The sequence below is a fragment of the Macrotis lagotis genome, chromosome 2 (assembly GCF_037893015.1).
Source record: "Macrotis lagotis isolate mMagLag1 chromosome 2, bilby.v1.9.chrom.fasta, whole genome shotgun sequence".
NCBI classification, from domain to species: domain Eukaryota; kingdom Metazoa; phylum Chordata; class Mammalia; order Peramelemorphia; family Peramelidae; genus Macrotis; species Macrotis lagotis.
The window spans coordinates 214,764,438-214,780,876 of NC_133659.1; the positions used below are offsets into that span (position 1 = coordinate 214,764,438).

The window sequence follows — 16,439 nt, forward strand, 5'->3', positions numbered from 1 at the left end:
ATAGTTGGATCAGTTCACAGTAAACATACAATTTACTGCAGCAAATAAATACAGTAAGCTTGAAGTTGACAAGCGTAAAGACAAGATTTGGGGATAAGAATTTATTATTTGGTAAAAATTGTTGGGAAAACTGGAAAGCAGTATGGCAGAAATTGAACATAGACCAATATCTTATACCATTTACCAATAAAGATCAGAAAGGGCCTGCTTTAGATAGCAAATAATGGTGGTCTCATGATAGTTGGTTGCTTTTCTCAAGGAGCTTAGAAATTCCAGGGTCCATGTTAAATTGATACTCATGGCATGTTTTCAGTAAGTAAGGAAATTAATATACACAAAGTTTTAATGACTTTCCCAAGATCTTACTGAAAGCAGTAGGTTTTGATAGAATTTGCAAGAGCCACTCTTTTCTAGAATAGCTCCATTTTTTTTTTTTTTGCAAGAAGTCCCAAAAACTCCAACCCAGATCCACAGTACCGACCTCCATGTTTCAGTGCATCTCTTCCTCAGGAAAAATCTTTCTGCACATAGGCAAGATGACTTACAATCTGGCTTATGCCTCCATTCTTTTACTGAAATTCTACTGTTCAAATTACCAGTCATCTGTGAATTACCACATTGAATTTTTTTTTCCTTAGGTCTTATTTCTCTTGACTCCTATGAAGCAGTTAACACTATTGACTGTTCCTTCCTTCCTGAAACTTGCATCTCCTCTCTTTTCCCTGACATTAATGACTTGACTTTCCTCTAACTCTTCAGGTCATTTCTTTTCTATTTCCTTCACAGGGTTTACATACTCTTGCCTTTTCCCATCAGTTTGGGTCTACTAGAAGCCTGGGCCCTTTAATCTTCTTTTTACATTTTCTCATTCTCTCATCATTCACTTTCAGGAATTCACTCTGCTTTGGGATACAGATATTTCAGTACTAGTGTATTGAAAAAAGAGGGTACCCATCTTTAAGCATTTTAAACCAAGAATGGCATGTCTAAATGACAAATAGCCTTTGAGGTAAGAATAATCAAGACTAGGATATTCTACCATAAAATGGCACCAGCACATGAATTTTTACCTCATCCCATTGAATGCAGCAAATATTGACCTTGTGGGTTTTTTTCTTTTTTCTTTTTGCCATTGAAGTAGAATTTTAAAGTCAGTGCTAATGGTATTAGTGCTTTGATAGGTGCTTATGTCTGCAGTTCAGACAGATCATTGCCTCTGCATTGTTCCCACTAGTAGTCCAGAAGAGCCCTCAACCTGGACTGGTTACATGGGAAAGATGTTCATGGCTGCTACCAACTACCTCCCTTCTCAAGTATCAGATATGATGAACCAGGACAGAGCCTTTGCCACTGTGCGTTTGAATTTCTCTGGTCAGAAGAACATCTGTACCCTCTCTACGTATGTATGGCATTGCCCTCTTCCTTTTCTAATTTGCACATTGAGACTGAATAGATCTTGTAGTTTAGGACCTTGTTCACTGAACTGAAATAACCTATCCTGGTAAGGATGATGATCTAACTTTGCACATTGCCCCTTTAAGCATCCAAAGCACTCATGCAGAAAGAGTTAATAGTAACCCTAATTTATGAGTTAATGTTGCTATGACAAAGCTCTTATGTCAAAGGGGCTTCTTTATATAAGGAAAAGATGTGTTAGCAATGACCCCAGGACATTTTTCATCAAAAGGTGACCTAATTTCACAAGTCTTCTACAACCAAATTCCATGTTTTCATTTGTTTTTAGTATTCAGAAGTTGCCAAGACTATTAGTCATATCATCTGATGGACGGCTTTATATATATAATTTGGACCCTCAGGATGGAGGAGAGTGTATCTTAATCAAGACCCACAGGTAAAAATGTTTCCAAAACGACAAACTTTGAAACATATTAGAAGTGCTTCTCCTTAAAGTAGGTTTTAAGACCAAGTGATATGATTCAGGACTCTTGCTTTATTGTCATCAACAGTTATAGGTGTTTATTGAATAATTAACTCTGTAGGATGGTATTGGGTGGACTTGAGTTCACATATCCTTTCATTTTCATTTAACATTTTAGAAACTTCATAAATGTTCAAAGCTTTGCTCCTGTGCCACCTTGTAGGTGACTTGGGCATTTGCCTAAGCATTAGCAAGTCTTCCTGAGCTGGAAAGACTTCAAGTAGTAGACTTTCTGTCTGCTGCCTGAAATCAAAGGGCATCACCTCTGCCTGGACACAGAGGCTCCCAAAGGTGTGACCTGTGCCTTTAGACAAAGTACCCACACCAATGAAATCACAATTTGAAATTTAACAGTGATTCATACTGTGGGCTCTCTTGCTTAGTTCTTTCTTTAGTGCTTAAATAGCTATTAAATAGCTTCTATTACCAAGTACAATATGATCTATTCCTACACTATGGATAGGAATAGTAACAATGTCTTTCTCTTGGTATTTACCTTATCTTTAATAGCTAATTATTAAGACTTCCCTTAGCAATTTTTGAAGTTTATTTCTCCTCTCATAAATTAATATAGCTTCAGTTGATAATATACTAGAAGTATTGGTAAACCTATAGAATCTGATTCTTTCTTTGGAAATGTTTTAGGTATAATACAATTCCTTTTTCTTTTCCCTTAAATTAATGAAATTTAGCTTGCTTGACTCAGGAAAAACAGAAGAAAATAAAGAAAATGACCTCAGGCCTTCATTACCTCAGTCTTATGCAGCAACAGTAGCTAGACCAGGCACCACATCTTTGTCCTCAACAGTTCCAGGTGAGTAGAAATCAGACTGATGGGATATGACACTTCTACCCATTTGTTTATTCTTCCCAAAGTGATATTTATTAAAACCTTCTTTCCCTTACTTTTTTTTGGTCACAATTTATGCCCTTTATGTTTGGTAAGCACAAAGTTCATGTTAGCCTCACAATTAGCTTTAATCTTTTGGTTGGCTAGTTTTGACTGGAGTGTTTAAGCTTCATCTTTTGTACATCCATACCAGCAATTCAAATGTAAGAAGTTGTGTCATACTTTACAATTTTTTCACATTTTTATGTAGTTCTGTCCAGGAGTTTTTTGGTACTTTTCACTTCTCATGTTTCTCCTTCTGGCCTTCTAGGTTATTCCGAGGATGGAGGGGCACTTCGAGGAGAAGTTATCCCAGAACATGAGTTTGCAACGGGACCAGTGTGTCTTGATGATGAGAATGAGTTTCCTCCTGTGAGCATTAGGAGCCCTTAAAATGAGTGCTTCAGACTGCACAATCAGAAGACATTCTCCTCCAAGAGGGGAAGTCACTTTCCCATTCTGTTAACCTAGCCTATAATAACTAATTCTCTCCACTAATATTCATCAAGTCATAAAATAATTTTATATTATATGCTTAAGATTTTAAAGAATAGTAATTGGCTATTTGCTTAATATTGGCAGCAATTAGAATAACAGGATACTAAGCCAGAGCACTTTTGGATTGACTGGCCTAAATAAGCTCAGTGGTCTGAAAAACTTTTCTCTGGCTTATATATCTTTTGTTGATCATAATTAGCAACTTATAACAAAATTTAATTTTCCTTAGATTTCTAAGGATGCTTTGGGGTGGGGGTGAGGAGAACTTTTTTTTTTCCTTGTGGAGATATTTTTCCAGTGATAGGTTACTTTTTCAGGATGAAGGCCCACAAACAGAATTGGTTAACTGCTGTAACCTTGAAAAGGCACTATTATGTCCAAGAGAATCATCAGTTATTATTTCATTGCCATGCCAACCCACATAAGTCTGAGTATTTGTTTAGTGGAATCTTGCCCACATAGTTAAAGATGATAGAGTTGGAACTAGTGGTATTTATTGTTTCAATAGTAATGTGTATTCAGTGTTTACAACCAAGATGAGCCTTTTAAATGGAATCAATGTATATGTACATTCATAGTCACAATATTCTGGAATCATGCCAGATCAGTTGTTAAAAATCCACTTCTGAATAAGGTGGGTAGTTTTTCTATAGTCTCAAGTGTGGATTAATGTATAGATAGACTAACAAGTGAAGTGCAGCATGTCCTGTACCCCTATTGACTTTGCATGGACTCAGATCTTTTTATAACACACCCTGCTTAACAGCCTCTTCCTGGAAAGAGTAAGGACATTTTGTTTTGATTTTGGTAGATAATCTTGTGCCGTGGAAGTCAGAAGGGCAAAACGAAGCAGTCATGATGAGAAGCACACTTCAGAATTCAGCACATCCCTTTATCAGGTGGTTTTGGAAAAACAAAACAAAACAAGTGGAAGAATGGATTTGTATTTGTATGAGACAGACACAGGGTGTTGTGGGTGGAAGAAGTAATCCCAGGTGCTCCACTTTTTTTTAACTACAGTATATTCTTAAATTCTTAACTGTGTTTTCCTCAGCCCTGGTTTTTCACTGGGTGTGGTATACATTATATATACACATTACTCAAAACTATCCTAAATGTAAAAGTGTAAATGCTAACTTAACCATATTGGTATGTAATCAAAATTTTGTAAAAAAAAAAAAAAAAAAAGGCATCCTTTTAAAATTTGTGCCGTGTGCAGATGTATTTATGGGGGGGAGTCCCATTAAATTGTATTACTTTGTACAGTATATTATACATACATACATATACACATAAACACATACACACATACACACACAGATACACAGATTATTTTACCCAGACAAGTATTTTTGCAATAACTACTGGAGAAAAAATTTATTACCTTTTTTGAGATCAGTAATAAAATCATGACAATGCATCTATAAGTTGTTCATTTTTCTTTATGGACTTGGGGAGCAGGAAAACTAGAGAAACCTTGAGACCACAGTCCTATCTTCTAAAAACTACAGAGAATATGGAAGTAGGTTTTATAAAATTCATATCATATTGCTTGCCTTCTCAAGGAATGGGGAAGGGGCAATAGGGAAGGAGAGAATTTGAAACTCAATTTTAACAGATGAATGTTAAAAGAAATTTAATGAAATTGAGAAATAATTAATGAAATAATAAAAATATATTAAAAAAATAAAAATCAGAGAATCTAACCTTGACCATTGAAGGATCTTAATTAATACTTCTGTCCTCATTTTCCAGGAATTAGTCTGATTTTTTTTTAACCTGACTAACCAATTAGGATGATTTTAGAATGAATTAGACATTGTAATTGGAGGGGAAGTATTCTAATCACTATGGAGTCAACTCCCTTCCCAGAGCAAATGTTTTCCTGACTTAGTTAATTCTAATGTAGCATGAAAAAAAGAATAGCATATGTAATATACTAAATAGTGGTTTTGAAACAAGACCCCAAGTATTGTTTTGAAAACCATAATGATTAGGAAAATTGAAAATCCCATGTGGAAGCCCATATAATTAATTTTTTTTCCACTGTCTTCTCCCTGAATGAAACACTGAGGCTAGTTAGAAGAGTTAGCATCGGCAGGCTACTTTAAGTACATTGCAACAGGGGATCACTGAAGGATCGTGAGAATAATCTGCTACTGAAGTGTTGTCACCTGAGATATCCTGAAGAACATCAACAAGAACTTTTGTGACTCTAGGCAATATGTCTTGGTAGACAGCACTACTACTATTTAAAGGTTCACATTCTGCAGGATCCTCTTGTAGATTGAAAATAAGAGGAAGTTTGTGATGCTGTTCAGGTCCAAGGCTCCCATCACAGGCTTTTGCACCACCTATCGAGGAAGAGAAAAACAATCCATTAAATCATGGCCCATGCAAGCATCAAAATTCCAGAGGTTGGAGTGGTACGTAAGTATGCCTCACAATTTTTTAACAAGCATACCAGAATACATGTGCAAGTGAATGCTAACTCAACCAAGTAAATTCTTAGCTATTAATTAATACCATTGTTTTGTAAACCTTTTAGAGATACAGTCAACCTGTAGCATCTAATTATGAACATCCTATGATGGCAAATCCTCATTCAAGAAGGGTACAATTCCAATATGTTTTGAGTTCAGGAAACATCAGAATAAGTGTGCAGTTTTCAGTTGTACCATCTTTGAAAAGGACAAACAAAGCTCATTTTATGTATATGTTTTGGTAGGGGTATCAAACTCAAGTAGAAACAGGGGCCAGTAAACCATACATAAGGATCCCTGTAGACTAGATATTGAAATAGAAAACCATACGTGTATTTATATATTTCTTTTTATTGATGTATCAGCACATTAAAATGCAATAGGAATTTTAATCTGATTTGGGAATATTTGGGAATGTTGCAGCCTGAAGGCCACATATTTGGACACCTCTGCTTTGGAAAGTCACATCTAAGCATCAGCTTTTATTATGCTAATGGCTCAATGGCAAAGGTGATTAATTTTAATATTGAGCCAGAGGATCCATACATTTTGAATGGTTTATTTTATCCAGTGTAGAAGCATAATAGATATCTTACTTGTTTGTGTTGGAGATTTTTGAGAATATCATAATGAAGTTCTGACATTAAAATTTCAATTTAGACCACTTGAGAAAAAATCTAGAAATGCTTGTTTTGTATTTGCCTCTGTGTCTACCAACATAGTCAGGAACAGTCATTTTTGTACTTGATTAAAATTACTTTAAAAGCTCAATAATAACTCACATTGAAAGCTAGTTCATAAACTGATATTGAACATCCAGATTGATTCAACCCCACATTCCTATATAGTTCTTCAAGATAATTAATGACTGAACCAAAAAGCACAGAGAGAGTTCTGTGTGGTTTTCTAAATAGACCTTTAAGAGTCTATTTTTGATACAGGCTATTGTTAAGTAAACTGAACTTTAAAAACATCTCTAAGCTTCTACCTAGTGTTCATTTATAATTAAGAATAAAATAAAACCACTATAATGAAAGAGAATTTCAAGAGTGCAAGAAATAACTCTGAACTTAATGTGAGACGAAACAGACTAGAAGGAACATTGGATAATTTTGAGTACATTGAACAAACATGGAGCCCATCAGGAGCCTGTAGTTAAAGGCAGCTTAGATCAAGGGGCACAAGTTGCTTGGGGAACTGTTGAGGCGTTCATCTCATAGAACCCCAGTAAGAGTCAATTATAATTTCAGAAGGAATTCTAGTCTAGGAAAAATGAATGGAGTAGATATAGGGGATATAGCCTGTGGGTGTAAGTGGAAGGAGAACAGAAACAAAATGAATCAAACTACCCTAATAAAAGAACTTTCTGTTGAAGGATAGGCTGAAAAACGTTAAGATTAGGAAGAGTAAATCTTACCAGTGATGTAAAAGGCCTTATATTTCCCTAGACGAACAGTCTCAAGGGTACCAAAATTTCCAGCTGCCCCACTGTTGGGGTGAAACAGCACCTAAAAGAGGAACCAGTGACTTGATTGCAGTGACATATGATGCCATGGAAAAAGCAATGCCTTCCTGTACTTCCCAAGCATAGAACTGACCTAATAAAGAATAGCATCCTCACTGGAGCCTCTGAGGAATTCTCTATACATTTAAATATTTTTCTAAGATGCTCACAGTGTGTAAATTACAGCTCTTTATCATCTGTGGGTGTAGGCTCCACATACTGTAAGATCAAAAATAGCCTCATAGGTTAGGTTTGCATTAAGAAATTTCTTTAGCAGCTTTGTCATAGGTTGTGAACTGTTCATACAGTGATTTCTGATCAGGGTTTCTTAAAAAAAAGACCACTTGAGTTGGACTCAGTCTTATAGCCTATTTTGGTCCAGAGTTACTCACCTTTGGCTAAATCCTATGTGTTTGTGTTGAGGAAATATTTCCTCATCTAGTTACAGATGAAAAAAGAATCAAGCAGAAACAGGAATTTCCCTGTTCCCCAAGGGAAAGGAAGGATTTAGTAGAAAATGCATATAAATGATCAGTGTGTTTGGATCCTAGGATCCCAGGTTTGGCTTCTGCATTAAAAGACTTGCCTGGAATGAATCATGACTATATATCATTGGGAAGGAGCTTATATGATTCAAAGTTTCCATTGGACTCAAAAATTAGAAACATTTGCTGAAGTGGTAAATATCTATTCCACTAAATTTAACAACAGACTATATTTACTAGTTATATGATTAATTAACCTGATGTATGTACTACACTTGTTGCCTTTAATGTTTTTAAGGATTCAAACAAATACTTATATAACTAAGCCCACTTCAAAAATTGAAATAAACTGAAACTTAAAACGCCTTCATTTATTTCTCCCCTGCAGAGAGCCAGGATGCTGACCAAAAATAATTCATTCTTTCTTCTTAAAAAGGAGAACCTGGCATTTCAGCAAAGCTAACAATTCCCATTCTGGGTGTCTTAAGAGATATGCATTATGACTAATAAAATGACAAGAAAGTGCGTGAACTTTGCATAAGGACACTTCCCTTCTAAAGAACTTGTTTTGAGTTAGAAATAACTTTTAGAAATAATCTTCTCTGGGTGTGTGGTACTCTTTAGCAGCACCTGCTTACATTGGTCACGTGTCTTGCTCTGTTCTGAAAGTTATGTGAGGGGAGAGTATGACTTTAATAAATCACTTTGAAACTAGTCCTTGATTTTCAGTCCCACAGTAGTTGAGGTTTCTCTCGTTTATTTGATCATTTACGTTCTGAAAAGGGAAGAGGTAAATAGTCCCCCCACACACACACACACACACACCACCCTCCACTTATCTGTGAAGAGAAAAAATTAAATACTTGAGACCTTAAAGAGAAGTGAAATAAAATGAGCCCAACTCATTGACATCTACCTAGGATGTCCACAGTTACATTTTTGTGGCAGTCTCCAACTGGGCTGGGCTGAACCATCTTGAACAACCTGTATTCCCTGACACCTCGAAACAAGGAAGTGATAAGATTGGCACATATGCATGTTGACATGATGATGTAACCATCATCATGACATTGTAACTTTCAGTTTCAAAATGAGAGGTAAAAAGGCTGCTTTGAGAGCAATGTACTGTCCAGATGAATGTCCCAAGTATCATATTTAGTTTAGAGCACTACCTTTTAAGAAAAAACAATTTGCAAACTAGAGAACAAAAAACCTCAAACCCAGATCTTCTAAAGAACAACTGAAGAAACTAGATGCATTTAACTTTAAAATTGATGGAGAAAGAAGAGATGTAATTGATGTCTAGAGTTAAGTAAAGGACTATCATAAGAGTGGTAAGTGGATAAAACGCCAGGGCCTGAAGTTCTAATTCAACCTCAAACACTATGTGCCTTGGGCAAGTCACTTAACCTCTAGCTGCCCTATAGTTTCCACAATTGTAATAATAATAATAATAATAATAATAATAATAGTGTACACCTTTCAGGGTTGCTATGAGGATCAAATGAGAATATTTGTAAAGTACTTAGCACAAGGACTGACCCATAGTAGGTGCTTAATGCTTGTTTTCTTTCCCTAGGATAAAAAGGAAGTCTAAGAACTAGAGCTTAACCTGGAAAAGGTTGAATTGTAGGGTAAGATATTTCTAAAGTCCCTTCCATTGCTAAGATTTGAAGAGTCTGGGAAAGGACTGGAAGGGCTCTCTCTACTTGCTTATCACCCTATAGTTATGTCTAAATGGGAAATTGAACACACACACACACACACACACACACACACACACACACCACACATACACACACAGACACACAAACACACAGACTGTAAGAATAGAAACTGAAGTAATTATCTTCATGCAACTTCCTTGATTTCAGGTCTCCGTTCCCTGTTCTAACTCAGATTCAGGGGTTATAACATTTTATTTGATGTCAGTTGAAGCTCCACTGGAAACTAATATGAACCAAGAAATGTGGAGAGAAGAACCTCCCACCTGAAAATTTTGGAGCAAATAAACCCTTCTGCATCTTGGTATAGAGGAAAAGAACAATGAATTTGGAAGTTGAGACTGAATTCAAATCATTCTCTTCTACTTACTACCTATGAGATTTTAGACAAGTTTCATACTCTGTTGAATAAAGCTATTAGGAAGACTAATTTCTTTTATTTCTTTTTTTTCTTTTTTTTTTTAGGTTTTTGCAAGACAAATGGGGTTAAGTGGCTTGCCCAAGGCCACACAGCTAGGTAATTATTAAGTGTCTGAGTCCGGATTTGAACCCAGGTACTCCTGACTCCAAGGCTGGTGCTTTATCCACTATGCCACCTAGCCCCCTCGGAAACTAATTTCTAAAATCCTATGTTGCTACAACCAGTATTTTATTTTAGAAGTAAGAATGAGGAGAATTGGCTGGACAAATTGTGGTAACATAATGAGTTCATTTACCTCTCCAAGTCTAGGAATTTCATTTATAAAATGAAGCTTGGGTAGAGAAAGGGAGGTGTTTCAAGAATTTTTATAAACCAAAGGGTTAGCTAGGTAGCACAGTGACCAGACTCACTTTGCTGAGTTCAAATCAGGCTTCAGACACTACCTTATGAGACCCTGGGAAAGTTATTTCACCCTGCTTGCCTCAGTTTCTTCAACTATAAAATGAGCTGGAGGAAATGGCAAACCACCCAAATATCTTCACTGAGAAAAACCCCAAACAGGGTCATGAAGAGTTGGGCATCACTAAAACAAGTGGATAACAAGAAGTCACAAAGATAGCTTTTTTGGTTCCCTAATTAAGGAGTTGGTCACAGGTCCTTTTTTTTTTTTGTCTAAAGGAAACTTCATGGAAATTACTAGGGAATAACAATAGAAATAACACCACTACTCTAATAGCTCTTATATAATGCTTGTAGATTTAATAGCATTTTACTTATATTGTTTCATTTGCTCCTTACAACAACCCTGTTGTGAGAAAACTGAAGCTCAGAGAAGTTGTGACTTGCTCATGGGTCAAAGAGTTAATTATATAAGGCAGGTTTCAAACTTGGATCTTCCTGACTTCAATCAAGCTCTTTATCCATTTATACCATCTAGCTGCCAAAAACACTGGCATTTCCTGCCTGTTTCTCTCACTTCAGTCAATACTTTGAGAGTCTTTGAAAGACTGGTCACTCACTCTATACCTAACTTCAGACAGATCAAATAGGATTAGACTCATACATTCATTGCTTCAGGAGGCTAAATGACTAAGCTCACAAATGTCTGTGGAGTGCTGCCTTAGGTGTATGGAGGATGGCAGACACCTAGGTTTGAGAGTACCATTAGAGAGCTGGGAGAATTAACAAAACAGAACCCCAGATTTAAAAGAGACCTCAGGGATCAGAGAATCTGAACACGAATCTCTCAAACAGACTCTAAAAGGGATCATCCTGGACAGCAAAATGGTGCAGTGAATAGAGCACTGGTCCTGGAGTCAAGAGGACCTGCATTCAAATTTGACTTCAGACATAGTTGTGTGACGCTGGGTAAGTCACTTAATGCCAACTACCTCTCAAAAAAAAAAAGAAAGAAAAGGGGTCATACAGTCTTTTCTTAAAGATCTCCAGTGAGGCAGCTGGCACTCACTTCACCTCCATTCCCCATCCAGCCACAAAGTGTCTGTTCCATTTCTGGACAGCTCTCATCATTAGGTAGTTTTCCTAACATCAAGTCTGCCCCTGCAAGTTCCAGCTACACCTTTAGTTTTTGTTCTAGCCTAGGGTCAGGCAGAACCTAATTCTTCTTCCTGATAATAGCCATTAAAATACTTGAATCAATGATCATGGACCTCCAAATCTAAAATGAAAAACCTAGAACAAATCAAGAACCCAATCCAAGAAGCCTCAAATGATACAATGATACCCCAATTTGAAATAAGTCAACATGGAATTGTTTAAAATCATGGAATAGCATTCATTTCACAAAAAAATTCACTTCAGAGATCCTGAAATTGTCAATGCCCTTATTATACTGAAAACAGGATCCTGTTTCTATGAATGCAACTTTTCTGAGTCCTATCTCCTGCATAAAGTAAAACATCCCTACACAGCAAAAAAAAAAAAAAAAAAAAAAAAAAGCTTGAAGACCAATATGTTTACACACAAACACACAGTAGTTTCAGACTTAGCAAAAGGCTATTTAACTTACCCTATGTCCAGTTTGGGAGTGTCCAAAGAGGACTTCTGATATGTCCAGACCATCAAACTGTCGTCTGTGGGGCAGGCTCACCTTGGCCAAAGATGCTACAGTTGGAAAGATGTCAAGCATACTGTAAGGAAACAGACATTGGACAGTCATCACTGGCAGAAGATTTGAAGCAAATCAGAAAGCAAGAAAGGAAAGACTAATGATGATCTCAGTGACATAATCTGATTTTTTCTCACTGTGTTTCTGACATTCATAAGATTTAGACAAGATCTTTGGCCTCAAACCTCACAACTCTGCCTTTCAGACATCTCAAAAATGGATGGACAGTAAACATTTTAAACTCAATATGCACAAAACTGAAATCACTTTTTCTCTCTAAAATCCAACCCCCAAACTTGTTTATTACTGGCAAGAGCAATACCATCCTTTAGTCCCTCAGGCACTTGGTTGTCATCCTCAACTCCTTCCTCCCCTCCCCAATCCAATTTATTGTCAAGATTTACCAATTTCACCTTTGCAACATCCCTTGAATATGCATTCTTGTCTCCTCTTACACTGCTGTCACTCTAGTGAGAGTCTTCATGATCTCATGCCCAGGCTACTGCAATAGCCTCTTGGTCGATCCATCTACCTCAAGTCTCTCCATTCCAATTCATCCTTCTTCATTCAGTCACTAAAGTGGTTTTCCTAATGTTCAAATTTGACCACATCACCCCTACTATTCAAGAACTCCAGAGGCTCCATTGCTTCCAGGATCAAATGCCAGATCCTCTATTTGGTGACCTAGCCCCCTCCCACCTTTTCAGTCATCTTACACCTTATTACCTATCTGGAACTCTTCAATTCAGAGACAATGGCCTCCTTGTTATTCTATGAACAAGAAACTGAACTTGGGGCATTTTCTTAAAGGCTCTTTCTCCCATCTCTACCTACTGGCTTCATTTAACATATCCCTAAACTCCATCTTTCCCAATCTCTCTTAATTCTGTTCCGTTCCCTCTTTTTTACTTATTATCTTGTATGGAGTTTATTCATACATATTTGTTTACTTTGTTGTCTTCCCCAATAGAATGTGAGTTCCTTGTGGGAGGGATTATCTTTTGCCTCCTTTTGCATCTTCAGCACTTAGCATAGTGCTGGCATATAATAGACATTAATAAACGTTTATTTCGTTTCCTCTAAGTCTTATGATGGTCAAATACTCTTTCCCTCATATTTTTGTTCCTCACTAATCTGGTGACTATGGACAAATCATAGGATTTAACTGGAGGGGATCTTAGAGATCATCCAGCATGGTTCCTTTAATTTATAGATTTGGAACCTGAATCCAGAGAATTGTTGTGACTTGCCCAAGGTCATATAGGTAATAAGGGACAGATCTGATCCTCTCTGTAACTAAAGTAGTACTCTTTCCATATCTCCACACTGCTTATTCTTAAGATTCTGCAAGCAAAGTTCAGCAGAATGTCAACTGAGAAATGCCAGAACAGACTGGTTTTTCAAAGAAGCAGATGAACTAGGGACCAAATTGTCAACATTTGCTGGAATATGGAGAAAGCAAGAGAGTTCCAGAAAAATATCCACTTCTGATTCATTGACTACACTTAAAACCTTTGTGTGGATCACCACATGTGGCAAGTCCTCAAAGAGAGGGAAGTACCACATCATCTTACTTGTCCCCTAAGGAACCTGTATGATGGTCAAGAAACATCATGGGACAGACTTCCGGCCAAGATGGCAGAGAGAAGACAGGCACAGTTCTAAAGTCTCCTGATCTCTTCCCCATCTATCACATTGAAACAAACCTCTTAAAAGAAATCCGAACCAGGAAACCCAGAAAAAAAAGCCAGGAGAGGAAAATCTACCTCAGGATTTGTCTCCCGCAGCAGCCTTGGTTGAGTACCAGCAGGTGAGTCTGGGCTCCGAGGGAAGATCAGCCCGGGATCAGCCAGATCAACAGCTGAATTGGAACCAGGAGTCTGAGGGCCTGAGAGCCAGACCTGCTGGATCAGCAGTAGGGCTGTACAAAGGGGGCTTGGGTCCGCGGGGAAGCAGAGGCACTGGTGTTGGTGCTGTCCCCTTGGAGCTTGGGGAAGGGGCTGCGGGGAGAGGTCTGGTGCAGGAGAGTTGCAGACGCCATCCCTTAGGCTCCTCAGGTCTGAGAAACTCTGAGTCCACACCTCCATTGCACAGAGGCCTCCTCCCAAACAAATGCAAACTACTTCTGCCTCAGGCCCAGGTGTGTGAGCAGAAGAACCAGCCCAGCTGAGGAATCACCTCAGGCCAGGGTAAAGCCTACCATTGATTGAAGGCAAAAGAATTCAATAGTTCCAACTCCTCCCTTCAAGGGAGAAGGCCTCCCAACCAAGGTCACAGACACTCCAGAGAGGGCAACCAGCACCTCCTACTGGCCAGCCAGAGAAACTGCACTCAGTAAAGCCTTTAGCGATCCCAAGCCCAGGTGAACCAGCCCCCCCCAACTCAAGGTCTTAGCATAATGAAGAAGGGTCAGCAGAAAGGTGGATCCATAGAAAAATTCCTGGAAGTGAAAGACCCCAACTCAGAGAGACCTGGAACCTCTGAGGAGAATTCAATCTGGTTTCCAGCACAGAAAGACTTCCTTGAAGAAATAAGGAAGGAGCTTAAAAATTTGGGAGAGGCAATTAATACCTTGCAACAAGAAAACAAAACCTTAGAAAGTACAATTGGACAAACACAAAAGGAGAATAAATCTCTCAGATCCTCAAATGAGCAAATGCAAAAAGAAATTAATTCTCTCAAAACCTCAATTGGTCAAATGGAAAGCTCTTTCAAAAGTAGAATTGACCAATTGGAAAAGGAGTTGCAAAATGCTAATGAAGAAAATTCCTCCTCCAAAAAAAGAACAGGGTCTACAGAAACCAATGACTCCATGAGACAGCAAGAGTCACTTAAACAAAATCAAAAAGTAGAAAAATTAGAAGCAAATGTAAAATACCTCATCAACAAAACCACTGACCTCGAGAATAGATCAAGGAGGGGCAACCTGAAAATTATAGGACTTCCTGAAAACACTGAAGAGAAAAAAAGCCTGGACTTAATATTTCAGGATCTAGTGATGGAAAACTGCCCTGACATCATGGAATTGGAGGGCAAAGTAATCATTGAAAGAGTACATCGATCCCCACCAGAAAAAGATCCTAAAATGAAAACACCAAGGAATGTTGTGGCCAAACTCCAGAACTATCAGATAAAAGAGAAAATCCTGCAAGCAGCCAAAAAGAAGCAATTTAAATATCAAGGAGCCACAGTAAGGATCATGCAGGACCTGGCTGCATCAACTTTCAGGGATCGAAGGGCCTGGAACAAGATACTTTGAAGAGCACAGGAGCTTGGAATGCAGCCAAGAATCTACTTTCCTGCAAAAGCTGAGCCTTCTCTTCCAGGGAAAAAGATGGACATTTAACAAAATGGAAGAATTACAAAAATTTCTGATGAAAAGACCAGAGCTAAACAGAAAATCTGGATATCAAACAGGAGGTTCGAGACACATGAAAAGGTAAAAAAAGGGGGGGGGGGCAGTAAAAGAAAAAAATGCAATCCAGTAAGTTGAAACTGGCTATATTCCAGCATGGGGGGGGGGGGGGGGCGGGAAGAGACTCTCATAAATCCTGAGAAATGTAACTCTAACAGAGAGAATACACCTAGCCAGAAATGATGGACATCCATGACCTATCCATGAGACTGCTAACCAATGGGATGTAACTGGCTTTAACTCCACTGGGGAGAAAGACTCTAATAACTCTCAGGAATTTTGACTCTATTCAATAGAATATACTGAACTAGAAGGGACAGACACTCAGAATTTTCTATGACCTAAATAGAATGATCTAAAAAAATACACTACCTCCCTAAAAAGGGGGGACAGGAAAGAGACGGGACAACGGAGGGGACTGAATGGGACAAATCTCATTACGCTAAGAGATACAAAAAACCTATGGTAATAGAGGGGAAGAAGGGAGCAGAGGAGAAACACCTGAATCTTCTTCTCATCAGACTTGGCTTAAAGTCAACCTACACATACTCAGTTAACTTATAAACCACCTAACCTTTCAAGTATTTAAAGGGGAAAAGGGGAGGGGGGATGAAGAAAGGGAAGGGGAGTGGGGGAAATAAGGGGAAATAACAAAAGGAAGGGAAGGGAAAAGGGGGGAAAGGGAAAGGGGAAAGAAAGGGGAGGGTGTGATATAGGAGGACAAACACACTGAAGGGGGTGGTATTCAAAAACAAAATACTGGGGAATATGGATAAGAGGGGGGAAAGGGGGAAATACAAACAGAGGGAAGATAGCACAGAGGGCAATAAAGAATTAGTAATCATAACCTTGAATGTGATTGGGATGAACTGTCCCTTAAAAACGTAAGCAAATAGCAGAGTGGATTAAAAACCAGAATCCTACAATATGCTGCTTACAAGAAACTCATTTGA

At 38.1% G+C, this 16,439-nt stretch overlaps 2 protein-coding genes across 10 annotated transcripts in view; one reads left to right on the forward strand and one right to left on the reverse strand.

The window, feature by feature from the left end:
- Positions 1-9,892, forward strand: part of WIPI1 (WD repeat domain, phosphoinositide interacting 1) — a 54,108-nt gene extending 44,216 nt beyond the window's left edge. Inside the window, exons 9-13 of one of the 2 annotated variants that reach the window (XM_074224726.1) lie at positions 1,235-1,399; positions 1,745-1,852; positions 2,632-2,753; positions 3,100-3,200; positions 4,138-9,892. In XM_074224726.1, coding sequence (XP_074080827.1) covers positions 1,235-1,399; positions 1,745-1,852; positions 2,632-2,753; positions 3,100-3,200; positions 4,138-4,185 — 544 coding nt within the window. In that variant the 3' untranslated portion in view covers positions 4,186-9,892. The remainder of the gene's footprint in view (positions 1-1,234; positions 1,400-1,744; positions 1,853-2,631; positions 2,754-3,099; positions 3,201-4,137) is intronic. The other variant, XM_074224727.1, reaches the window with a different exon arrangement.
- ARSG (arylsulfatase G) overlaps positions 4,676-16,439 on the reverse strand; it is a 185,763-nt gene continuing 173,999 nt past the window's right edge. For all 8 annotated transcript variants that reach the window (XM_074224719.1, XM_074224722.1, XM_074224715.1 and 5 more), the window contains 3 exons: positions 11,973-12,093; positions 7,227-7,317; positions 4,676-5,680 (listed from right to left, as the gene is read on the reverse strand). In XM_074224719.1, coding sequence (XP_074080820.1) covers positions 5,415-5,680; positions 7,227-7,317; positions 11,973-12,093 — 478 coding nt within the window. In that variant the 3' untranslated portion in view covers positions 4,676-5,414. The remainder of the gene's footprint in view (positions 5,681-7,226; positions 7,318-11,972; positions 12,094-16,439) is intronic.